The sequence below is a fragment of the Haliaeetus albicilla genome, chromosome 8 (genome assembly GCF_947461875.1).
Source record: "Haliaeetus albicilla chromosome 8, bHalAlb1.1, whole genome shotgun sequence".
Classification (NCBI taxonomy): domain Eukaryota; kingdom Metazoa; phylum Chordata; class Aves; order Accipitriformes; family Accipitridae; genus Haliaeetus; species Haliaeetus albicilla.
In genome coordinates, this window is record NC_091490.1 from 7,237,469 (window position 1) to 7,264,164 (window position 26,696).

The following is a 26,696-nucleotide window of genomic DNA, read 5'->3' on the forward strand; positions in this document are numbered from 1 at the left end:
GAATTTGAAAAATCCTACTCTTCTTTCTCTTTTGATTACATAAAAAAAAATTCACAGTAGAATACAGTTTAAAGATAGCAACATCCTGTATGTAGCTATGATATCTCACCAGTCTATAGAGGAGTGCTTTATACTGGTGGTCAGAGACTAGAATAATTTAGCCAACCTGTGGGGACCCTGGGCTCTTCTTACCACACTGAGGCTTGAGCAGTGCTGGTACAGGGGGGCAGTAGTTCCTGCTGCCAAGCTAATAAGAATTACTATGGGAAAGACTGACTACAATTCAAAGGCAAATACTATTTTATCTTTTTGATTTTTGGTCTTTGACTTTTGGTCTAGAAGTAAGAGCCAGGTGTAATCAGTGTTTAATAGGAAGTAATTGTAATATTAACTAAATGTATTTGTGAGATAAAATACTTAGCTGTTGGAATGAATTTAGGAATACAGATTTTTTTTTTTCTTTTTCAGGTTTTATATTTTACTAAAGACTGTGATGCTAACATTAACTTAATGAAAATTTGTGTGGGTTTTGTTTGTTTGATTTTCATTTTTGAAAGATAATATGTATTTTCAGTTATGTCAATAAAGGCTTAAGATAACCATTTTTAGTATGTGCTTTGTGTCCCGAAGTATTTTCCGATTTGTGTCTCTTTAAAGTGAGAGAGAGATAGTAGCTACATTATATAGCTTGGGGAAAAAAAAGTTACTGTCCTTTATACTAATAATATTCAGAAAGGTTTTTTTTAACCAGACATTTCAATTTGATCCTTTCTTCTGGTTCTTATTATTTAAGTACAAAAGCACATTGTGATACTTATAATAGGGGTAATTAATTGACTTTTCTATTATGCCTTTTCTTCACTAAATGATAAACTACTTATTTTGATTGGTTCTTTAAAACCCAGAAATTTCCATGGATCATGCTTTTACCTACCAAATACATAGCTGGACAGGAAAGACACAAACTCTGAACTCCATATCTTGCTATAGTTTTATAAAATTTATTTTCTTCTATGTCTAATACTTCATTCTCATAATATTTTATTGCTATCTCAAGGTTATTAAAAAAAATCCAAGTTCTTGTTACAAATTCTCCCTTTGTTTTCTATATTAGTAGGAGTAATTCTTACAAACAGACCCACTTACTAATGCTTAGCTTCCCATTGGAAAAACAATCTTTGAGTTGTCTCTAACATAAAGCTCAGATGATATATCACCTAAAGGACTGAGGTTTAGATAAAGTTAATCCATGGCTAAACAAAATATTTACTATTTGTGGGTTTTTTTGGCCAAGCAAAATCTTAACTGATGGCTGTTAACTTCTATGAGAATTGTATGTGTCAGAAATATGCTTAAGTGTCTGTGGATACAGGTGTTAGGTCAGGTTTATTTTAAATACTTTAAGCTATATATATCTCTAATTTTATTTTTTTTTTTCCAAATTCAGTTAATAGAATGGAGCTTGCTTGCTGGAAACTGAATTAGTTTTCTCTAGTGGCTAATTTGAGCTGTATGTTTATTGAGTGGTATTTTTTAGATGTGTTAATTTTTTAATTTTTTTTCAGTGTAGTTGCAGACATCTTGGTTCTTGTTTTTTTCAGAAAGACAAAAATAGGAAGGAAAGAAAAAAGCAAGCTGTTGGCAGGTTTATCACTGAGTGGTTTTTTTACCATGCTCTGCCATTTTTTGTCTCTTCATATCCCCTCCTCTTTTAAATAGAAGTCAAGATGATAAAGATTTTCATGAGTTTAATACAGAATGTATTATCAAGATGCACTTATGCCTGTGGGGGGAACATGCTTCCTATAATAATTTGTAGTTACGCTTTTTTTTAGAGAGGTTTATTTTAATGCATTGTCTACACAGAGCTTTGATATTTTTCCTTCAGTTTAAAAATGTCTATCGTTATTTCTTCAGTAGACAATCAGCTACGATCCTTGCCTGCACAGTGGATTTAAAAATCAACTGCAAATTGCTGAAGAATTGCACTTCAAGTGGTCTCAGAGACAGGAGAAGCAGGTCTTCACTATAATGGAAGAGGCCAGGAGCTCAAAGAATGGAAATCATGACCCAAGGAAGTCTGTCCGTCTTGTCTGTGAGGAAGGCAAAGCAGTCAAAGTTACAAATAATCAAAACTATAAACACAATAGAAATGACAAATCTGTGAAGGATGTTGGGAGAAGTTCTCCAAGTGGGAATAGCAGCAAAAAAAGTAAACAAAATGATGCTTGTTCTGAAAAACAAGGAGAAAATAAATCATTCAAAGTAAATAGTTGTATTGCTGGAACTAAAGATACGGGGTCAAATGTTCAGGATCGGAGTCATGGAAAAGCAAAAAAATTTTCTAATTTATCACCAGCAGTGGAAAACCTGAAACAGACAAAAGCTCAACCAGTGGGAGAAAACTTTCCAGGCTCCCATGTTTCAGGGAATGGGGTCAATTCAGAAAGCTTAACAGCTACACAGAAAGGGAAACTGGTGTTGGAAAATCCACTGGGAGTTCATATGTTGAAGACTAGTGTTGATCAGACTGGTGATCCTGGTAAGACTGCTTCAGATCAAAGAAAAATGGAACATAAGCCTGATGACTTCAGTGAGTATTATTCAACACTGCTTTTACCAGAATAAAATTGAATAAATTGTTAACAATCTAAAACGAGCTTTGAAATGTTTCTATTTGCATATTCTTTTCACATATAGTAAGTTGCTGATTGCATTTAGAGAGAACATACTATTAATACAAGTATATTACTTAGAGAATAAGAGATTATGATAACAGCCATCCATTTTTCTCATGCCTAAGACCTCTACATCTTTGCAAGATACTTAGTGTGGGGGGGGGCGGTCAGGCAATTTTGTGAATATAGTATCTTGGGAGGGGGGGAACCCTTTATAATATCATTGCCACTTGTGGAAATGCCAGCTATTACTGCTCTTCAGAAAGACTAGGGGAAAAATCTGCAAGAAAAGTTTTTTTTGTAGGTAGGGGGGAAATACCTTTTTTTCTGTGATTGTTGTGCTTTCTTTGTTACTAAAAATGGTTAAAATATGTTTTGGTAGATGGTTTTTTGGTTTAGGGAGCTCTGGAATACGTACCATCCATCAGCGGTTACCCCTATCAGTGTTCAATTCTTAGAATATTTTTCAATTTTAGAATTAAATATATGGATCAGACTTTGTCTCACTTCAGGTTAACTCCTTAGTTCAGGGTTTGTCACAGTTTTTCAGAATGCAGTTTTTTCTAATGAAAATGCTGGTTTAAGATGGCGTGCCAGTGCAGACCTTCTATTTGAAATATTTCCTACTATTGCAACAGCTACAGCAGTTGCCTGTATGGAAATACTAGGAAAATATTAAAGTACATATTTTTTTCGCTATCTTAATAAAATTTAACAGGAAAAACAAGTTGAAATGGCAGCATCCTGTGATCAGTCAGCTCTTTGTAGACCACTATCGTGTATTGCAGGGACCATCTGTCACTGAGAAACCAGGACTTGAGAACTTGCTCAGTTTTGATTCCTAGCTAGTCTGGGGGCACAGATCTCATCTGAAAGGAAAGAAAAGGAAAAAAAACCCCAAAACACAAATAACCCTCACTTTTGCTGAGGTAAAAACTACTGGAATAATTTAAGATGTAGATGTTTGTACAGGTTAGTGGACTATGAACAATTCATAGGCATCTGGAGGAACTGGCCTTTTGGAATTGACCTGCATGTTTGTGAGTAAGAGTGTTACAGAGCCCCGTGGTTGCTAGCCGTGGGTGGCAAGGTGTCATTGGTGTGTTCAGATGTAACTTCAGCAGCCTTCTAAATCGAGAGGTTGAAATGCCTGATGACTGGCTCTGTAAGATCATTTGGGTGAATGTCTTTAAGGCAGTTCTATGACTGTTTCCTTAAGAAAATGTATTGTGTGAAAAATGGTAAGCCAAATATTTCTTATTTCTGTTACAGCAGAGCATCAGGATCTTGCATACTTCTGCACAACAAAAAAACCTCTTTCTTGCCTTGAAGAACTTAATAGAGACTGTGAAGTTATGACTGAAACACAAAATGAATCTACCAATTACTTTTTTTCCTCTTTTTGATAGCACTCTTAGTAGCAGACTAGTCCCTGAAGTCTCTCGAAAATACTGGTTAACATAGTGGAAAGATTCTAACGTCTGAGGTGCCTTTGGCCAGCTTTTGTACAAAAAAAACACGTAACGTAGCTCTAATTTTTGTCCGACTCCTTAGTGAGATGCTCTTAACTGCTCTGTACTCTAACTTTGACTTTTCCTCTCCTTGAGTTGCTCTGAAGAAAATAACTATTTCTTTCTCTAGGTAAAATGAAGAATTCTGAATCAACTAAAGAACATACTTTGGAAGCTGATTATTTAGAAAACACCACTGTTATTGATGAATCTAATCTGACAGCTGAACAGCAACTAGGATTGAAACAAGCTGAAGAACGTCTGGAAAGAGATTATATCTCCCGACTTGAAAAAGTAGGTTGAGTTATTTATCAGATAAAAAAGAAAAGGGGTGTCTTCTTTCATTATCATTACCATATTTCTGCTTGGGTGGTATTTCTAATATAGCTTGTTGCCTCTGTTTCCTTCTTCTTTATAATGAATCACTTTGAGTGATCTGAGATACTGTCCCTAGTAGTTGACTGGTCATTCATCATGGCAGATGATATAATTGGAATCTTAGTCTTCCTTTTGTGGCACATGTAGCCTTTGTAGAACAGTATTTTTTAATTCTGCAGACTTAAAAGTTTACAGTTCCATTACTTACCTAAGATTTGCTAGAAAGTCTGGTTACGTGGAAACTCAGAATACAGGATCGAAAGGAACCTTTTGCTATCTTCAATATATTAGCCTTCCGCCAGTCTGAGTCACTTATGTTGAAGATGACATCTTAAAAATGTTTGTCTAAACTGTCCTTAATATTATCTCCAGTGAAACAGATTTCGAAGTCAGTATAGGTAACCCAGAAGTTTTTCTTGATGTCTAATGTAAGTGTCTCTTGTAGTACTTTAATCCCTCATATGTTGTCCTAGGAAAATAAACATAAGTGTATTACTTTTTTCCGCAACTTTCTACGCATTTGAACATCATTACCATTCCTGCAGCCTTACCTTCTTTAGACTCACTCTTTGTTCTTTGGTCTTAGGGGTTTTTAGTTACTGGTTCATTCTTGTTGCTTTTCTGTAGGCATCCACCATGTAACTGGTATCCAAAACTGGACATGCAATTTCACCTGAGGTCTTACATATAAAGAGGAAAGCTGACTTCATCTGTCTAAAATACAGCATTTGTGTTTAGGATCTCTGCTTTTTTAGGAGCAATAGGATGTTGGCTTGTAGTTTGACCAGCAATGATCCCCATATCCTTTTCTTAAGAAATGCCTGATCAGGTGTTCCCAGCCCTGCATTGTTTGCAGTTGAGAATACCTAAGGAGGAACGATACTTTGCTTTGATACTATTTAATTGCAGCTTATTTATTCCATTTCTCTAATTGTTGTGATCAGTGAACTTTTGTCATTTTACATCTTCTGTAACCTCTCCCAACTTGGTATCTTTCGCATTTGTAGTCAGCACATCCTCTATTGCATTTCCTAAGTCTTCAACAAAAATATGAATGTTTCTCATCCCAGGACCCCTGTTGAAAAAATATTTGGCATGTGCTTTTAGACTGGTGGTGAACCAGCCTAGGTATGTGTGCTCTGAGGACAGTTTTCTGAGCAGTTTTGCTCCCACCTTACTGTTCTTTATTTAGATAGTATTTATGGTCTCCTTTTGAGACTGCTACTATGGCAAGTGACAAAACTTTGTAAAATTCAAGATACAACATCTCCTGCTGCTTCTTCAAGCCCTATGATTTTTATCTTTAAAAAAGCAACCCTAAAATTGGTTTAGTGCAATTTGTTTATAGCAGATCAGTTTGTCACCTATGACCTGTTTTTTTTGCTATAGACTTATTAATGACTTATTTTATTACAGTATTTTTCTGGATGCTAATTCGGACTGGTCTCTTAACTCCTTGGCTCATCCTTTTCAGCCTTTTAAAGATATTCTTAAGTTTCTCTTTCCTAGTGATCTGGAACCTTCCCATTCTGTGTGAGCTCTTTAAAATACAACTGGCTCTGAGATGGATTAGCTCCCTGAATATCCAAGCACAAATTTCATGAGACCTGGCTTGTTTGGATGCATCTGCCTTACTCAAGTAGTAGTCTGTAGGTTTTTTTTGTCTTGCTATTTTGAGTTCTTGCCCCTTTCATTGGTGTTAAGCATAACCAGATGATTAAAAGAGGCTTTACAATAAAGGCAAAATAAAAGGTGTTACATGATTCAACCTTTCTGGCAGTATCTGTTGACATAATACTGCAGATCAGTATTGTAAAGAAACACCCAATTTTAAAAAATATTATTATTATTGCTGATACTCATTCTGTTTTAGAAGAGTGGTAAAATATTTTTGATCTACTTCAGTAATCTGATATCGAATACTTGAATCTTCTGACCTAGCCCGGTGTAACTGTCTATAAGTTGTTTTCCAAATAGATGTTTAATTTCATCTTACTACGTATCTGTCTCAAAAAGTAAGGAGGAAGAGAATTAGTAATAAAAGCATAATGGACCATGTTATTTTAAATTGATATTTACTCTGCAGTTGGAGAGTATCAGACTTTTTTTTTTTCCCCAAAAGCAAAAGATCAAACTCAGTAAGTGGAAAAACTTGCTCAAATTTAGCAGTGGCTTATGTTTCCATATAGTAAGTCAAATTTGTTTGACTGGTCTATAGTCCACCTTAGTGTCTTAAAATGGTGTTACCTGTTCATTCATTGTTGTGTCACTGTTTAATCATCTGGTGTTTTCAGTATACTTTTCACTTTTAGTAAATATAGATATATCAGAATTAGGATGAAAAAGTTAAGTAGGGGTTTTTTTCTGTCCCAGTTATAACTGACAGCAGTTATTGGAAAAATGCTAACAAGTCTGGAGGAAAACTAAGGCTTTTTGTTTGGGCCCTTCTGCGTTTGCTGTGAGCATATCAAAAGGTTTCCAATCTCTATACCTGTGTTTTATTAGAGCAAGAAACTGCTCTAATCCTACAACTGCAGAATGGAGACAGATTAAAGTGGAGTATTTGCGAACAACCCTTCATCTTTGCAGAGGTGGTCCTGTCTGCCTTTTAGTCTAGTAGTTCTCAGTGGTTTCCTGGTTGAATAAACACCACAGTATCCCCTCTTGGACCCTAGGAAAATAGTGATTTCTGCACACGCTCCCCCCACGCCCACCATCATCTCCCAAGGCTTGGCTGCTTCTTGCAGACTCTCAGGGGTCTCCCAGGTGGCAGCTCTTCATTTGTGTACTCCACCCCTCCCAGCCTGTCTATACAAAAAGATGCTTGTTCTGCATGTTTCTCCAATTCTGAACATCCTAAATTATTCATCAAACTGGAATAATCTTACCCCTTATCAGAGGATCCCACCATATCCAGAGTATAGTCATTAGTAGACTGGCTATCTTCCTCCTTGTTGGCCAGCCGCACCCTTTTTAATAGAACAAAAAATGCAGTACTTGCACAGTATGCTGTGAATATGCTAGCCAAACAACAACACCATCTGTCATAACATGTATAGTAGATAATATGATGAATACTTCCCATTTTCTCATCAGAGAAAGGAGGATAGATGCTGAGATTTAATAAATCCATAGTTATTAAAAGCTTGAGCTGACAGGGGAATAGCTTACTGGCCTTTAGGTCAGCCTTAAGAGGCATAAACTCTTCAGTCTTAATCTTGCCTCACTAAAATGTACTGAGAAGTATAATATTCAAGTCATCTCACTTCCTTGCCTCGCTTTCCCCACTTGTCATATGGGTAAAAATCCATTTCCGCTGTGTTTTGTGAAGACTACTTAATGTTTGCAGAGCACCTTGACATTACACCTGTTACATAATTGTTAAATACAATTTATTACTCAAAGAATTGAGTTTTTCAGACACTATTGGCAGAAACATTTTCTTTTAATCTATGGCCGTTTTTCCTCAGCGCTCCCCAGAATACACCAACTGTCAGTATCTATGCAAGCTCTGCTTAGTTCACATTGAAAATATCCAGGGAGCTCACAAGCATATTAAAGAAAAACGTCATAAGAAAAATATAATGGTAAGTTAACAAATAAAATTTTGACTGATTTTTTTTTTTTTTAAGATTTTTTTTGTTATGTGGTATGTTTTCTTTGGTCATCTTCATTTAGGTGAAAGTTTGTGTGCTGAGCAGAGATCCACAAATTTCTGTTGCTCATTTTCTGTTTGAGAGGAGGGGCTTGATGATCTGTCTGGGCAGAGAGGAAAGAACTTTTTTGGTCATTGCTTCTGAATTAGTGTCTCTGAGTAGTGGGCAGTTCATCATACCTTTAGTAACAGAATGCAAAGTAACTTAGGTGAGAAACATGTTTAGTTTTTCTGTTTCTTCCAAAAATAATATCATTAGTAGCAAGACCTCCAGGAACTGGAGGGGGGGTTGGGGATGTTGGTTTTTTCTGGTTTTTTCTCTTTTGTCTGACTTGTGAAGTTTTTATCTACATCCTTTCTGTGATGGGTGAGCAGAGTGGATAGTGTATCTAGACTAAAAAAAGAGAGTTAAAGTAGGGAGGGATTCAGTTCCCGAATCACTCATCAACTCTCTGGGTTTATGTACATGTTTAATATGAAAAACAGTTTCCTTATCAGATACCATGGTGTTACTGTTTGCTTTGCTTTAAAGAACTGTTACATGCATGAAATCCAATAAAAGCTGCACAGATTTTCTTGCCAACACATTTTTGTAAATGCTGATGAAGAGCTACAAATTCCCCAGTATGTAGGGTTTTGTGATTCAGATGGTTAAAATTACTCTTCCTACAACCATTCCCCAAAGTTCAGTCAACTACTTACTCCTGTTTTCAAATATTTCTTACCAGAATTCTGTTTGTAATTAATGCTCTAATTCTATCATACATGCAAGCTGTCACCTGGAAAACTCCGAATGCCATAAATGCATTACATCTCAGAAGTAACATTTTTGTATTATGTTTGGTTATTATTTCTAAAGGATTCTGGTTCTCTTGCTGTCTGCTAAATTGCATCATGGGAAAAAAAATAAAACAGCAACAAACCAGCCCCATGTTTGATATGGAAACACTTTCATACCATGCTTTTCATCTGGGCATGGAGATAAGAACTGAGGAATGAGGTTTCTTTGCCACTGAATGGAAATGCTAGAGGACAGGGAGCAGTTTCAGTTTTAACACCTGTCTTCAAATAGCTTTATGTTGTGTGTCACATTACAGTGATAAGAGGTATGTAACTGTCTAAATGTTACTTCATAAAATATACCTATTGACAGCTCTAACTATGAGATACATGACTATCAAATAAGCTTAGCAGCAGCTGTGGCTTCCTCACTCAAGAAAAACCCTAAAGCAGTGACATTAAAAAAACCACAGCCCTTTAAAAATGCACATATTCTTTCTTGTGCTAAATTTGTTCAAACAAGAACAGAAGAGTTGAGAGATGCAGCCTAGAACTAACCACATATTTTCATACTGGACTGTGTTTTCTTAGTGCATAATTATTTTCTGCTTATTATTTCTGTTGTCACTCACGTTTTTCATTTAGTTGATTAATTTGTGAAACAAGCGATGGTTGTACATACTCCCAAATGACTTGATGCATCTGACATATTTCTTGCTGTTGGATTAAATTGATTGTAATTTGATGCACTAAAAATAGCACTTTCTGGCACCAGCTGTTTAGGCAGCAATGGGACTCAATTTACCAAAATTTCTTGGAGCTAGGAATACTTTTTCTGCCTCTGATATCTTTCCTTCAAGTACAATCCACTCTGAAAAAATCTGTGTGGCTCGAGAAAAACTTTCTCAGCTCAGTTGCTTTTATTATGTAGGAACAATTACAGCTTTTCATTTTCTTGGATGAATTCTGTTTCAGAACTGTCAGAAAATGTGGTTCAGGAATGTAACACAGCAGATTTCCTCCCCAGTTGCCAGCTGTGAAACAACATGTTCTCTTTTAAACACTGAGCATCTACTGTCATTTCTGTAAGCCACACTATTACGTTTGCCAGTTAGGCGCAGCAGAGTTCCTACCTTTGAATGTGTTTGGTCAGGACACCATGTAAATAGAAGAACACAAACAGCAGACAGTATGTTCTAATATCATGCAATAGTATGAGATAACCTTTTTCTCTTAAAATATCAGTTTTTACTTTTATCGTCCAACAATTATTCAGGAAAAACAAGAAGAAAATGAGCTGCGTGCCCTCCCACCCCCTTCTTCTGCACAGCTGGCTGCTCTGAGTTTTACACTCATTGAGGCAGCAAATGAACAAGGCATATCAGATGATGACTTCAAAATTCGTCAAGAAATTGTAAACGAGATGGAGAAAATTATTCAACAGCCCTTACCAGGTATTCATAGTATTCTCCATTTTCTTTAGGTGAAAATTTTTCTTTTTCTTTAATTTTACATGGATTTTTATAACTTCATTAATGGTGAGTTAATGCATTTGGGGTTAAATTATCTTTATATTATACAGTATTAATATATACAGGCATTTTAGTACAGACTGGCAGTTGATTTAAAAGGAGTTAAGAAACCTACAAAAAGAGGAAAATATGGTTGTGTTTATTTTTCCTTCTTTCTGGTATGTGTTTATTGAAGCTATTGGTCCTCTTGAAAGTGATGATTTCTGATGAAGATTGGAAATTTCCAGGGCATGAAATATTTTCTTCCTGGTCGTGCTTAAAGCCTCAGCTGCTGAGGATCTCCCTCAGGTTCTAGTCTTACAAACCTTTCCACCTATACCTTACCTAGCATTATTGAATATCTGTGGCTGTTACAGTAGAGATTTCCCCCCCCCCCCCCAAGTGCACTTAATTAAGCTAATATAAATGTAGCAGGAGGGGAAAATGAGGAGTTTGAAATGTATTTTTTTCCTACCAGTCCTTCAGTTGTTTATAACATCTTTCAGGGCAGATAAAAGTTGCATGGAGTAGGTTTTTTTAAAGTATAGTTTTAGGAAAAAAAAAATTGGACTTCAGCTATGAGTGATTTTGGTAAGCATATGAGACATTTTCAATACTTAATTGTGATCTGAAATATCTGCAGGTACTAATCAGTAACTGTTCATTAAAACAAGTAATTAAAATCAACAAGGGTTATTGTTTAACAGGTATTTCTTCTCATGTATATTTATGGTTAATGGGTCCTAAAATGTGGAGAGGTGTACTTTGAGATCAACTATAGCTTCCCAAAGTCTCTTGAATTGTCTTAAGTAGGTCAAAATACTACATTTACATAACCACGTGTAAATATACCTCATCTGCCTTTTTCTTGACTGAGTGCTTCATGTTGATTAAAAATAAGAATAATTAAAAAAAAAAAGTCTGAGTAGGTTAAATGCTTAGTCCCATTTTTTTGTTTCAGTGGATCAGTAAAGTTCAGTGCATTAACAGAGTTTGTAAAAATTGCCTGGATAAGTTGAAAAGTAGTCTTCCCTCTCCTCTCCCTTCAGCAGTATGCTATGTTACTTCAATAAGACATGTTAAACATTCAAGTCCAATTTATACTACTATTGGAAAATAAAATAATATAAACAATATAACAATAAGATAATCTTTGACATTTGCTTCTTTGCATTGATTTCCTGTCATCTCCTATAGTTAATACAGTGGGAGTTTGAGAGCTGATTTTTGGAGCTACGGTAATGTTGACATTATGTTAACAATGGTTTATTTTTCAGTGAATCTGTACAGAAGGAAGTATTAATCTCACTGACAAAAAATAAGTTTTCAAACTTTTTATTTTATCTGTATTGAAAATGGGTTAATATTCTATACTGTCCTTTTATTTTAGAAATACCTTCTTTTTTCCCTTTGCTGTATAAAAATAACAGTAGTAAGAAAGATTTTGTTTGCTGCCGAATGATCAGCTTTAGTTTTAGGAGCTGTATTAAATATATGCTTAAACATGAGGTGCTGAATAGAACAGGGGCTTGTAGGGTGAAGGTTTGTTAATCTGTTTGCTCTGTAATATTGCCATACGTGGCTTCTAGTGCAAACTTCTGTTCTGACACACTATTGAGTTTTCCACTGATAGTATATTAGCATAAGACAAAGGAAATTATTACTTTTACATAAAGACTCATGAAAATTACTATGTTAGTTTTACTTGGCTGGCTGACTTGTTTGGACTGATGAGCTGATGTGGAGGTGTAGTAGTAGTGGAGGGGGAATCTGTAGTAATAAATGACAATTTGTTATTCCCCTTTTCAAAGCCTGCTATGTTTTAGTGATTGTGTTTTCCAAAGTTATAAATTAGGAAAAAATTAATTCATGCACAGTATAGAAAACATGGGATGTTCTGGCATAATTTTCTCTTCAGCTCGCATTAGAATTATGTAAAAATCCTTACTACTGTGAAAAGCCATTAGAAATAATTGCAATGTATTATTATTATTAACCATACAGACATTAGTTTTGAGAGGTCTAGTTTCTAAGTAGTGAAAAATAGAGAAATGTTGTTTGAAGATGTATATGTGTAAGATTTATTTTTGCTTTTAAGAATTATTTTGTTGCGGTTCTGTTTGAGAGAGTTTGGTCAGAACACAAATAAGGGTACTAAGAAAAAATGCAAGAAAAACCCTCTTCACTGTGAGGCTGGCTGAACATTGGCACAGGTTGCCTAGAGAGGTTGTGGACTATCCATCCTTGGAGATTTTCAAAACCCAACTGGACACAGTTCTGGGCAACCTGCTCTAGGCGACCCTGCTTAAGCAGGGTGTTAGATTTGGAAGGGATTGAGATTAGTCTCAATTTTCAACTGACATAAATATGTCAGAGCCCTAATATATGTTACAGGAAAGTTTGAATTTACAAAAATTATATCATGAAGTGGGATAAATTATTGTTTATGGAGTGGCATGACATTTCTCATGATACTATTACTGAATACTTTCTAATTAGTTTAGATCTGTTGCACATCTTTGCAGGTAAGGAACTATTTTAACTACAAAACCACTAAATGGATACTGTACTTTGGTTTTGGATTATATTGAAATTACATTTTATATGCATATTTCGTAATGAATTTTGCATAGGAACTTGCTAATGAACAGGTTGTAGCATGTATTAAAAATTTTTGACAAAAATGTATAAGGCAACAAAGAATTTTATAATTGGCTAATGGCTGCAGTGAAATCAAGTTGTAGTTAACAAAAGCTGTTAAATAAAATCCTGCACTGAGATGGTGGCGGTTACTACTATTTTATGTTTAGTTTTATATTAAGAACAAACAAAACTAAAGCTGAATTGCAAAAATACTTCAAAATAGCTTGAAAAATTTTGGACATTTGGCAATTACACTATTTGAATTATCCGTTTTCCTGTGATGCTGTGTTATAGAAATGACTAGCCTTCACAGGAGTGAGAAAGTGGTTCAATATTCGTTAATCTGGGAGTACCACTTGGGAGGTACAGTATCTAAAGCAAGGCATGCGTCATCCATTAAAGAATAATTTATTTACTAGTTGTTAAATAAGTATGCTTCTCTCTTTCAGACTGTTCACTGAGGATGTATGGCTCCTGTTTAACTAGGTTCGCTTTTAAGACCAGCGATGTTAACATTGATATCAAATTCCCCCCTAAGGTGTGTAGATATTATCTTGTATTAACTAACACTGGTTTTTAAGTCAAGGCCATCAACATTTATTTCTACTCCATTGTCTTCATCTTCTATTGGGGCATACGGTGTTAGAATAGCACAAAGCATACAGTCTTTGATTTGGTGTCAGGTGTGCTATGAATCAAGTGGATAAAGTTTTCATTGCTTATTAGATAACTTTAATTCTGGGGTTTTTTTGGACAATCTTATGCTAGCTTTTATTTTTTTTTAATTTTCTGAGTAAGCATTGAAGCAATATGAAAATACTTGGCTCTGGGTAAGTGTGCTTTTGCATGCTTGTGATTCAGACAGTAAAATCTTGCAGGTCTTCATTTGCTCTTCCCCCTGCCCTTTTAAAGGTGGGGCTAAAAGTGACAGTTTTCCTTTTATGTTTTAGTCACTTGTGAGTAGATGTCACATTCCAGTTTACAGTTTACTGTGGTAGAAAATTCCTGTGGAGCAATATAACTTACCTTTAAACGTTGAAGTTGTTGGTTCATGTTTAGTATGTGATATTAGCAGCATGTTCTTGTTAGAGGCACAACTGCCGAACGTGGTCTTTTTTTGACTGTTGACTGTATGTGTTGCAGTGGAAGTCAAGATACCTGTTTTGGGTACATAATTACACATAGCATTTCGAAATGATACTGCAGTTAGGAAGCAAAACTGAGCCCTTTTTCAAACAATTACATGTGGAATGTACCATGTCACTTTTTCACAAAGGCGGTGATAATTTTTAGCTTTTCTTTGAACTATTTACAGGTTATCTTTGAAACACCACTTAAATTGATTTCTGGGAAGGAAAGAAAACATTTAAAAATTATAACCTTTAAAAACCCTTGGGAAAGTACTGACATTAGATTTTTTACTGTTGTGCGTTTCTAGTGGCATATGTTGACATTGAAATTGTTGAATGTATGGCAAGTATTTTGTTTTAACTTTATAGAGTCTGTTAATACAGAACTAGAACAGAAGTATTAACTAAAAAAGCTGTAGGCTAGAAGGAAGCTGGCTAATATGTTTACTAGTACCTGTTTTCATGGTGTGGACAGATACAGTTAACTTTTTCATTAGTACTGACACATGATTTCACTTTTGTGAAAGAACATAGTGTTATTAGTTGTGCAACCTAAGTAATTTTAATCAAAGTATAAAATAGGTTAGTCCAAACAATGTAACCTGCTCTAATTTTGTCATTTTAGATGAGTCAACCAGATGTTCTGATACAGGTGCTTGAAATCTTGAAGAACAGTGGTGAGTTTTAGTTGCATGTTATTTCTATTTAATTAACATTCCACCTGCTGTTCAGTTGTATTTACACTTAATTTTTCTGTAAACTTAAAAAAATTTATTAGTTTTCAACCAAAGTATTTGAGCTGTTTTTATGAAAATGATTTTTATGAATACTAGTGCTTGTGTAAGTGAGGGATGAGAACCTGCAGCCGGACAATGGCAGCCCACATTGTCCAGTTCAGATTGCGAGAATTTATGGTGATAGTATTAGCTGCCAGGTCAAAAACTATTTAACTTTCTAGGAGAAATTCTAAGCAGTAAACCCAAAAGCCACTTTGCACTTGCATATGAACATTAGTGAGAGCTATTACAAGACTTCTGAAACTTGTAGCCTCCTGTTCTGTCAGGAAGTCCTCTAGCCCTGTAATCTGCACATTTTGAACCAAGTGACACAAGTAACATTGCATTTTTGATCCTTCAGGAAATTTTGATAGGTCAGCTCCATAAATGGTTCTCAAACTATCCTGATGGTTCATCAGAGTTCAACCTGTATCTTTCAAATGTTGTAAAGACAAAAATGTTCTAGAAGAGATGCCAGCCCAGTTTTCCTGACGAGGGATTTTTTGTTTTTTCTTTCTTTCCCTGCTAGCTCTGTGATACTGGTGATGAGCATCAAAAGTAACCAGAAAATACTGCTTACTGGTTAGCTATGCAGCACTTAATTGAGTTGTTCTGTTAAAGCGTGGTATAAATGTGGTAGTTTTAAAGATACAATTGGGAAAAATGTAAAAGACTTTAGTACATAATGTTTTTTTTTTTCTCCTTGCTTAGCTGTCTACTCAGATGTGGAGTCAGATTTCCATGCCAAAGTTCCTGTTGTCTTTTGCAAAGATGTTAAAAGGTACATGTCATTGAAAAGGATTTTTAATGAGATACCAATTTCTACTATGCTTGTTCATAGCAGCTGCTTGCCTGCACTCCTGATAAGAAGTAGTATTGTAACATTTAGCTAACATTCATCTTAAAGGGGAATTGCTCATACATGAAAATACAATCTAGAAAGAAAGCTTAGGTTTGTTTTTGTGCTTCATAGAGCTCATTAGTTGTGAGTCTGAAAATAGCAGTTCTACTTTTAGTTAAATAGGGGGAAAGTGGAACGGTTTTCAGTTGATATTTAAGATTTCTGCCAGCAATTTAATCCAGGGCTTTAAAAACACTTTATAAGGTACACATTGCCAGAAAGGACACATAATCTGACAGTTTCAGTAAATTCCTAAGAAGGAGCAACCTCCAAAATGAAACATGATTGCTGTATGATGTCCATGTTGCTTTGACTGGCTACAGGTATGTGATTGAAACTCTGGGGAAGTGGTGGGCGTATCTTTTCCTGCGTTTGTAGATTATGCAGAAGCTGGTTTGTGGACTTACCAACTCTTAATATGCAGCAGGCCTGGGTATTTATTTGGTATGTGGAAGATATAAATGGAATTTGAGTTGTGTAAGATTGCACAATTAAGTAATGGCAGAAGTTAGAGCAAATCCTTAATGCTGTTTTATATTTCAGCTGTAATGAAATTCTGTAAGTTCTAGATCCAACTGATGAGTTAACAGAAAATGTGATTATATTCTGTAGCTTTTGTTTTAAAAGTTCAGGTTCTTACGTAGGGAGACAGTGATGCATGTTTTTATTATGGTGGATGGGATGCCCCACCACCCTCCTGCCCCAAGCATCATCTGTATATACAAAGCAATAACTCTTTTATCTGTTTTACATTTGTAATTACAGTGGTTTGACATGTAAAGTAAGTGCTAGAAATGATGTGGCTTGCCTTACAACTGACCTGCTGGCTGCGCTTGGTAAACTGGAGCCTGTCCTTATTCCCTTGGTTTTGGCTTTCCGCTACTGGGCTAGAGTAAGTTCATAAATATTGAGGATAATTAAATATGTTTATTTCCTCTTTTTAAGTACTGCATACAATGTAATGCATAATATACCATTAATATGTTTGTGGAAAAGAACTTCATGCCACTAGTTCACCTCTTACCTTAACAGGCCAGAATGAGACTGAAGATTTGGTGTGAAACTGTAAATATATATGAAGCTTGCACTATTCTGTTAGCAAGCTATTGTGCTAGTTCCTTAAAACTAGTTAACTGATCCTTGAAAACCAGCTCAATGGAGCAATCGGGCCTTGCAAACTTTCTGCTACTGAGGTCACATTGAAAAAAGTTAACTTGCTCAAAAAAGGGTCTGTTGTCATACCCTGCTGTACTTCTTACAGGCATCAACAGTGGTAACAGGAACCAAGTTACAATGTTTACAGCTAGTGTTTAACTGTCTTGTAGTTCAGTCCTGAAATTGCTGCCAGGCCATACTTGACTTACAATGTCTTGGCTTTACTGAAAAATCAGTTGCATGGTATTATTATTGTTGCTTGATTTAGCAAGGTATTTTTACAAAAATTGTTGTTTTACAACATATAAGTAGCAGTAGTAGAAACTACAAAGAACTGTTCAAAGTCTAATACGTTTATTACATCTCTTGAGTTCCCATAGAATAGATCAGTATGAGATTACAGCCAGATGCATAGAATCCCCATCTCCAATAAAAAAATACCTGATAGTTGACTAAAATTTTGGCTAGGAACATAAATGTGTCCCACAATCACAAAATGTGATGAAACTGAAGAGTGTAACTTAAGGCACTGTCTGAATTACTATAATTTGCATTTTGCCTGTATGTGGCATAGCATGACTGCAGTTTCTGAGATAAAAAGATTTTCTGTTTCACTTTAGTAAGTATCTCACATTTCTTTAGTATTTGTCCTTTTATAATAGATTTTAAATTAAAATGCTGATGTTACATCAGAAAAGTAATGATTTATTCTCTTACAGCTCTGTCACATTGACTGTCAGGCTGAAGGTGGGATTCCCTCATATTCATTTGCCTTAATGGTGATATTTTTCCTTCAACAAAGAAAACCACGTATTTTACCATCCTATTTGGGCAATTGGGTGAGTTGACATTATTTCTGTGTTCTGCAAGGTCATAAAATACACAGAATTTGATTGCCTAAGAAATTTGTAAATAGAACGCATTGGTACTTAATCCTCACACAGTTGATGCCTGACAATTCTGATGACTTTTTTAAAAAGGCAGCTGCTATAGCCTGTGCAATTGTGTCATGCTGTATTTTGGAGAAGAGGCAAATATTTCCTTCTGTAATTCTCTGAATTTATTTCTCTGACATCAGTTATTCTTGAGGGGGATAAATATCACAATTGTCAGTGTTACCTTTGGTGAAAACTTTTGGTTTTATGTATTGTATACAGTCTTGCTTCAGAGCTACTTTAATTGTTGTTAGATTGAAGGCTTTGATTCAAAGAGGCCAGATGACCACCAGCTGAAAGGTATAGAAGAAGACGAGTTTGTACGGTGGGAGTACAAACCACCAACAAATGGTGCAGGAAAAAACTCAGTTGGAGCGGAAAGTAAAACTAAAGTTGAACAACAAAAAGGTGGTGGCAAGAAGGTAACAAGCTCGGAAGTGGACAACCAAAGTAATGCAAAGGAGAAACACGGCAATGTAAGTCATGGCTTTATTTCATTGAAAACCATACTCTACCTCTTGTCCCTATTTTTTATGTTTCAACATTTGTATTGGATGGAACCAGGAAAAAAATGGGAATTCTCATTTCTTATTGTAGTTGAGCATTCTTGTCCATGTGTTTCAGTCTCTCTTAGCATTCAAAACCCCTCACCAAGTTTCACTGGGGCAACTGTGGTTAGAACTGTTGAAGTTTTACACACTGGAATTTGCTTTGGAGGAATACGTCATCAGCATACGGGTACAAGAACTCTTGACCAGAGAGAATAAAAACTGGCCTAAAAGGCGAATAGCCATTGAAGGTAGGATAATACTCTTCTCTAGTTCTGTAGTAATCCTGCATTATTATCTTTATTTACCTAAGACTTACAGGTCTGTCACAAGAAGTCTGGGCAATAAATTAAATTAATAATTAGGGGAGAAAGTAATTTTTTTTTTTATGTTTTGTCAGCTATTTAGTCTGTTTAAAGACAAATTTTCTGTTTAGTACTACTTTTTTGCAACTTTGGTCCTTGAAATACAAAGTGTAAATTTGTCTCACTGTTTCTTGCCATTCTGTTCTTATTTCTATATGTTTCATTCTTTCTATAAGTCATTATTTATTCCTTTTTTAATAAATCTGATATTACGAATTTTCAGCACCTCCAGCTGCATTTCCAAAACCCACAATGTTATTTTGAGTGTTTCCAGCTATAGGTTAGCTCTGATCAGAGTGAAGTGGAGCAAATCCATCAAAGTAACACATACCCCCACGCCCCCAGCACCCGCAGTTGTCCCTTTCCCTGTTGGTAGTATTTCCATACTGTGAAATTGAATGTCATGTCATAGGCTATGCTTCAGGGCCTGAGTATCCTGCTAAGGGAAACGCTCTTTTCAGGCAGCAAGACCATATGAATTTTATGATAATACATAGCTTGAGTTATATATGTTGGGGAGAGAAAGAAGGAAAATTATTTTGTCTATTACTTCTTTATAGCTAGAAGACATCTTTATTTCTGTTCCTCAACTCAGAAAAATATGTAAACAATACTTAAGAGGGAAAGTCACAGAGCAATGCATAACATTCTGAATTGGCCTTAAGAATAGAGAAACTGGGTATTTGAGGAAGGTTAAGAAACCATTTAAGGTGATATTTTTATAAAAGCATAAATAATGAATTTTGGACACTTTCTAGAGATGTTGATGAAGTAGCTTTTCTGTAACACACATGAAGTGATGGAGAGGGCAAGGAGAAATAGGTCAAAGAAAATCATAAAGACAGAGAATTAGTTACTAAAGTTATATTGAAGGATAAGTCAGTAAGGTACAAGAAGAGCAAGAAGGAAAAGTGAAAAGGAGAAAAACAAGTTGGGGCACATGTTGAATAGTGGGTCTTGAGATCACTTCTGTGGCTTTAATTTCCTCTCCCAATTCTTTTCTTCAGTCACTTTTAGCTAGAGAGTTTTAAAACTAGAGTAGTGTTTATTCAGCATGTGGGAAACTAAAACCTGTAAGAAGAAACGGCAAATTACTGAGGAAGAAAGGGAAAATAATTTCAAATAACAGATTGCATTCTGGTTCTGATACCTGCTATTGTTGGTCTTTTTGTGTTGTTTTGTTTGTTTTATGTTTTTTGGTTTTAATTTTTGATTTTTATTTTTTTTTAATGTTAAGTTTGTAACTGAAATTATGAAGTAACAGAATCTCAGTTTGATACTATCTTCCCAGGCAAACTTATAGCAACTATGCAAGTGCTCTTTTTACATGGAAAACATGTTTGATCTAGAAATCGCTAGGAAGGACTAAGAATGAAACCTGGTGAGATTGGTTCCTGTAATCCTTATAATCTTAATGTTACTCTTAGAGAAATCAATTTCTTAAGGGAAATGCAAATCCTTCTTCAGTGAAGGAAAAAAGTTCAGGCAGGCCTACATTTATTTTGCCTTTGTTTATTTTCATTTCTAGTTTAGTAATTGACCATAATATAATGGTACAATATATCTGTGGTTTCTTTTTAAATAGCACTATTTAGAATGGTTTATGATAGCCAACCATTCATGGCCACACGTGTGTTGTGTTTTGTATGGAAGAAGTCCAAAAAACCTTGTGGGCCCTACTAAGTATGTCCAAATACAATTCTGGATTATATTGTAGGAATCTCTTTTTAACTGCTGTATCATAACTTAGGTATTTCAGCTGCTTTAGTGAAATGTAGAAATTAAAGATTAGTAATGAAATTGTTCTTTTTCTTCCTAGATCCTTTTGCACTAAAGAGGAATGTTGCACGAAGTCTAAATAGCCAGATGGTATTTGAGTACATCCTGGAGCGATTTAGGACAGCGTATAAATATTTTGCATGTCCGCAAAGTAAAGATGGGATTAAATCCAAACCAGATACCAAGAAAAAAGAAAAAGGGAAAATGAATAATAAGAAATCCACAAGATCTGAAGAGCCTGTAGTCAACTGTTGCCTTCCACAAGGAGAAAAAGTTGTAGATAAACAAAATATAGGAAGTGGATGTAACGTACCAGAGAATGAACTTGAATGTAATGAAGCGGTAGAAGCTGTAGCCAAAAGATGTACTTCCAGGAACATAGACTCTTTGCTACTTTCAACATTGGACTCTAGTTATGATGAAGACAAAGAAGAAGCTTTATCCCTTATTTCTAATGAATGCTGTGAATTAAAGCAAAAATCACTGAAAGAGAGGGATGATTTAGAAATTTCAGTTTGTGTAACTGAAGGTGAGCTAAGCCACCATTGTAACTGCAGTGAACATCAGCCCTATGACACAAATTCTAGTAATGAATTTTCTGATGCTGAAAATAGACAGAGTTTGGTTACAGAGTCTTTACAGAAGAGTAAGTGCACTGGCACACCAGCTACCTCGCCCAACTGCAAAGCAATGGTGGACGCTCATGATCTCAAAGATGAAGGCAGACTCTCTACAGAAGAAATGCATTATGTGTTTGATAAGTTTATTTTGACTTCGGGAAAGGTAAGCTGTGTTTTTAAGAAGGGCCGGTCATGTATCAGTGGGCTATTACATTTAAATCACTAAAACTGAGGGTGGATGGAGACAGGATTCTCCTGATGATTGTTTCAGTCTCTGTTATGAATGGTAGCTGTAGCCTTTTTAGAGTATCTGTTACTCAGGACTGGAAAACACTGAACCTGTATGCTGTTTGGAATAAATAGTGTGTTGCCCCATTTTATGGAAAGCTTTCTGATTTCCACACAAGAAAATAAAATCCTGGGGTTTGTTTTTTGTTTGTTTTGAGTTCCACCCCCCTCCCTGCCCCTTCCTCTTCTACTTTCTTGTAGAATTGCTAGGTGTTCTTAGGCACTGTGAGAACTAAATGCAGCCTATTGGGAGGTGTTCTTCTGTTCTTTGTAGAGACTCTGTTGCTGTTCATATGTTAAATGTTCTTGGTTGCATGACTTACCTGGAAATGTTAGGTCTGTTGCTATCTTAGAAGTAAAATTGCATTTGTGCACTTCCCCCCCTCCCCCCACAAAAGCCACCAACTATAGTATGCAGCATCTGCAAACGGGATGGACATTCCAAAAATGACTGCCCAGAGGATTTCAAGAAAATTGATCTAAAACCACTACCACCAATGACAGACAGATTTCGGGAAATACTTGATATAGTTTGTAAAAGATGTTTTGGTAAGTTGGAAAAGTGTTTGTACTCCACTGTAAACTGTGATCTGTAATCTGGAAAAAATAAAAACTGTGGCATTAAATTACTTACTCTAGTAAATTCAGTAGGAAGCAGCTCTTCCAGTTACCCTAGGCTACAAATTGATCAATAATTTTATTTTCATATAATCCATGGTTGTGATACCGAATTCTTAGAGCAGATTTGAGAAACTAATACTATACAGGATTTCTTCACTGGGTTTGTAAAAAGTTACTAGTGTTCCCAGAAATTAGGCTCTGGGCAAAATTAGTTTTTGTGTTTGTCAAATTCTGTGGCTTCTTTTGGAAAAAGCTCCTTTTGGGTGCTGTGGTGGCTTAACCTTGGCTGGATGTGAGGTGCCCACCAAGCCATTCTGTGTTTGAATAATTGCAGAAAAATCAGACGTCTGAAATAAAATCCTAACAACTCTAATGATATCATGAAAAAGAAAAATTCATATTCAAGGAAAGTAAATGTAGCAACAAAAAAAAAGGTATCCAATACTTCTAATTAGCTGAAAAAGATTTTTGAGGTAGCTGAATGTCACATCTGACTATGTTTTAACTTGTTTTTACTTAGATGAATTATCCCCTCCTTTATCTGAGCAACAAAACAGAGAACAAATTCTGGCAAGTTTGGAAAGATTTATTCGAAAAGAGTATAATGGTATGTAACAGTAGGTAGTGATTCTTGATAATGCTTTTTTCATTCATGTTGTCCAGAGCATGAAGATGTAGTTTGTCTCATTATTGCTCATTTTCCTTGCTTAAAGCAGTGGTGTCTCTTCTGTATGTAAAGCTATCTTGCAGACTTCTAAACTGAACATCGCTCAATGCTATTCCATGGAAATGTCCCTGGAGTGGAGGAAGAGCTGCAAGAGTAACAATGCAGATACAGGACTATAGCAGTCAGGACAAAAAGAAAATTTGAATAGGCCCTGGCCAGTTGGGTTTACTGTTATCTGGGTCTTGGGCCAAGTACTTTTGTTGCCTAGTCACCAGTGTTTAAGTATCTTAGAAATCCTAATGAGTTTGTTATCTTCACATCCCTTTTATAAAACAGGCAAAAGTATCCTACTACAACCATGGGAGGCAAGGCACAAAAATGCAAAGTGATTTTTTGTAGGTGTTGTAAAACAGTACTAGTGCGAGGTACTAAACCCAGGTCTCCTGAATTCCAGTCCATTGCTTTACACAGAAGTCCATCCGTTCTGCTGTAGCTGGCCTGTGGTCAAGGAACTGTGAATTGCACTTCCATCCACTGGCTGTGCCCTCCACTTACTGGCAGCAGCTGAGGATTGAGACCTGTTAGAGAACCTTGAAAGACTTAAGATTTCTGATTCTATTAAAGGCTAGGAAAAAGCTGTGAATAGGTGTTTATATATATATTCCTAGCACTGATTTCAGTTGAACAGATAAATGTATCCTTTTCAGTTAGGAAGAAACTGCTTCCTCTCAGTTATATAATTTTGCTTTCCTTTACAAGAATGAAAATAGATTATAATACTGTGTTTCAAACAAAAATGTAAACAAAACAATCGGGGAAAGAGTGTTCCATGAAGTATATTAATCTTATTGCTTGCATCTTCTTGAACAGTATGTTATGGTTACAGAAACTTACTGATTGACTAAATTTAGCTAGTCAGAGGAAAAATATGCAACCTAGATAAAGTAAGAGTGGAACCAGAAATACTGCTTGGACTACCCTAAGAGTAGCTCTGTCTTACCTGTGGGGTAAAGCTGCACTGGTGACAGGGTTTGCACATTGTTTTCGTGTATTTAAAACAGGAAAGTGGAGTCACTTACCACAAAACATTGCATCACATTTAGAGATGCTGTTTAATTGTTATAGTAACTCTGTAACATACCTCACTCATAAAAATTACTTGGGCTTTATCCTGCCTTACTTTCTATAAAGATTTTTTAAAGTATTGTGCTTCCTCCTTTATCAAAGGTGAAGTCTTAGAAGAGACATTGTAAGCTCTGTCTTACAGCTCATTTTTATGGGCACCTACACATCTCAGTTAAGCAATATTCCATAGTAAGCACTTACCATTCAACTGTAAAAGAATTTATGTTTTTTTGGTCTACTCTTTTCATCAGACAAAGCCAGACTTTGCTTGTTTGGCTCTTCAAAGAATGGATTTGGATTTCGGGACAGTGATCTAGATATCTGCATGACGTTGGAAGGCCATGAAAATGCAGAGGTAAGAGTTTTGAAATTGATAAAATTTTAAGGTTTTTTAATTCAGTTAAGACTTCTGTACACAGAAAAGGTAGGATTTTGCTAGTAGCACGTTGGCTTGTTGCGCTCTGCACAGTTGAAGCAAGATAGAGCCTATTTTACTTTTACACATTTAGTATACTGTAGATGTCCCCATAGAGAATCACCAGTTTATGTAAATTCATGTACTGGCTTATTGCTTATTTCTTTAAGTACATAGACTTTTCCTCTATGAAATACATGTTTGATAGTAAATGTGCTTGTTGGGATAGGATCCATGTTTTAACATCTGAAGCTGTGATATTTCTTCTTCCTAGAAATTAAACTGTAAAGAAATAATAGAAGGTTTGGCAAAAGTTCTTAAGAAGCATCCAGGTAGGTGTTTCAAAGTATTATCTGTTTTGTATTTACATTTACTATATATGTACTTAATGGAAATGTTTTATGTACTAAAGTGTTGCTTCCCCAGGTTTGAGAAACATCTTGCCTATAACAACAGCCAAAGTGCCTATAGTAAAATTTGAACACAGACGAAGTGGCTTAGAAGGAGATATCAGTTTATACAATACACTGGTAAGCATCTGTTTGTGTTTGGTTTTGTGTTCAAAGAAAGCTTTTTAATTCATTATAACTCACTCAAATAATCATGAGGGAATAATTTTGAAACGAGAATTAAAATGGTTTTTTGTGTTAGGGTTTTTTTTCTACATTATTTAAATTCAGTGGCCCACACCCTCAGCCCAACCCAAGTAGCTGTATAACCTGATGGCAGAGCAGCATCATGGCACACAAAGCATTTTTGTGAATGCTTCTGAAAAGCTGTTAGTGCCACATTCACCATGGCCTTTCTGCTCTCATGAATAGTACATCTCACCCCAGCTTACATCTAGCACAGTGTAATTGCATGATTTCTTATGTAATGGGCTCACGTTCACCTGTGAAGAAGATGCGATTTGTGGAATTTGTCCTAATGTGAGTCATCTTATGGACTTACTTCTTTGCTGGTGTTTTCCAAGGTTCTTGTTGTTGTTACTGCATTAATATTGTTCTGATTACACCTTTCAGTTATGTTTCTGCAGGAATTGTTGCATGAATTTTACGGAATATTGTTGTGATTTTTCGCCCTCCAATTGTATTATGTGTCTCCTGTTATTGAACTGCAGACTATACTATAATTGACCATAAAGTACATTGAAACACCTGTTTGATTTTTTTTTTTCTCCCCCCGCCCTTTTCCCAGGCACAGCATAACACAAGAATGCTGGCTACATATGCAGCTATTGATCCTAGAGTGCAATATCTGGGCTATACAATGAAGGTTTTTGCAAAGGTAATATAAAAAGAAGGTACTTACTTGTATAATACAGTGTTTTCTCATACAGCCACTGAGTTTACCTTTTGCTAATACCAATTGTAAAGGAGACAGTAGAATGCTATTAGTATGAAGTGCACTTTCTTAAGCTGACTGTGCTCCATCTGATCATGCGTGTCAGAATCAAGTTCTTCAGTCCTGGTATCTTCTGCTATCCGTTGAAAGATTTTTGTCTAAGAAGAAGCTGGTTAAAGGAAAACTTAGATTTTTTTTTTTTTTTTTTCAGTTTCAAACCATCTACAATGCAAAAAAAAAACCCCAAAACCAAAACCCAAACAACTCAAACAAACAAAACTGGCAACAGTGGTAACTGTAAGATGTAGGGGCATGTGGCTGTGCATGGGCTTCCCAAGTTTCCATATCTAGGACCCACCCAGTGATTACTGCAGCTTTCTTTTGGCCTACTTGCCTTGTTTTACTTACTATAAGAGTCAGGAGTAGGTGTGAGTTGATGAATGAATGCCTAAGTCTCTACTTGATGTGCTTAGGACATACACTTGACTTTAAGAGTTTGGAAATACCAAGTACTAAATCCCCTGCATCTTTTTTTCTTATGATATTCTAACAAAGCAGCATACTCTGCAGCCTTTGATAATTGAAACATGGTGTTTCTTTTTATTCAAGCTGCACTATTAAAATACATTCCCCAAATGCATCCAAAGAAAGCTTAGTGAAACAGGGGCAAATAAAAAATGGGTTATAGAGAGTGTATCATGCTACCAGATGTTAATGTAGTAAAATGCCTCAAAGTGAATAAAATAACTTTGTTCCAGAATGGAATGTACGTGTTCATTTTACTGTCACCAAGACTAGTAATGACTTTTTTTGGTGTGGTCACATTAGTGCAGAATATTGCCATGTCACTTCTGTGTCCAGATGAAAACCA

The 26,696-nt window shown here is 35.7% G+C and overlaps 1 protein-coding gene across 5 annotated transcripts in view; it reads left to right on the forward strand.

The window, feature by feature from the left end:
- TUT4 (terminal uridylyl transferase 4) overlaps nucleotides 1-26,696 on the forward strand; it is a 53,356-nt gene that overhangs the window by 10,860 nt on the left and 15,800 nt on the right. For 3 of the 5 annotated variants that reach the window (XM_069788736.1, XM_069788732.1, XM_069788735.1), the window contains 18 exons: nucleotides 1,921-2,593; nucleotides 4,320-4,483; nucleotides 8,038-8,154; nucleotides 10,279-10,456; nucleotides 13,606-13,694; nucleotides 14,912-14,963; nucleotides 15,774-15,843; nucleotides 16,729-16,855; nucleotides 17,838-17,957; nucleotides 18,308-18,529; nucleotides 18,678-18,852; nucleotides 20,786-21,528; nucleotides 22,052-22,202; nucleotides 22,795-22,881; nucleotides 24,318-24,421; nucleotides 24,756-24,813; nucleotides 24,908-25,011; nucleotides 25,679-25,768. In XM_069788736.1, the coding sequence (XP_069644837.1) occupies nucleotides 1,921-2,593; nucleotides 4,320-4,483; nucleotides 8,038-8,154; nucleotides 10,279-10,456; nucleotides 13,606-13,694; nucleotides 14,912-14,963; nucleotides 15,774-15,843; nucleotides 16,729-16,855; nucleotides 17,838-17,957; nucleotides 18,308-18,529; nucleotides 18,678-18,852; nucleotides 20,786-21,528; nucleotides 22,052-22,202; nucleotides 22,795-22,881; nucleotides 24,318-24,421; nucleotides 24,756-24,813; nucleotides 24,908-25,011; nucleotides 25,679-25,768 (3,324 nt within the window). Of the gene's footprint in view, nucleotides 1-1,917; nucleotides 2,594-4,319; nucleotides 4,484-8,037; nucleotides 8,155-10,278; nucleotides 10,457-13,605; nucleotides 13,695-14,911; nucleotides 14,964-15,773; nucleotides 15,844-16,728; nucleotides 16,856-17,837; nucleotides 17,958-18,307; nucleotides 18,530-18,677; nucleotides 18,853-20,785; nucleotides 21,529-22,051; nucleotides 22,203-22,794; nucleotides 22,882-24,317; nucleotides 24,422-24,755; nucleotides 24,814-24,907; nucleotides 25,012-25,678; nucleotides 25,769-26,696 lie in introns of all 5 variants that reach the window. The other 2 variants (XM_069788734.1, XM_069788733.1) reach the window with 1 other exon arrangement.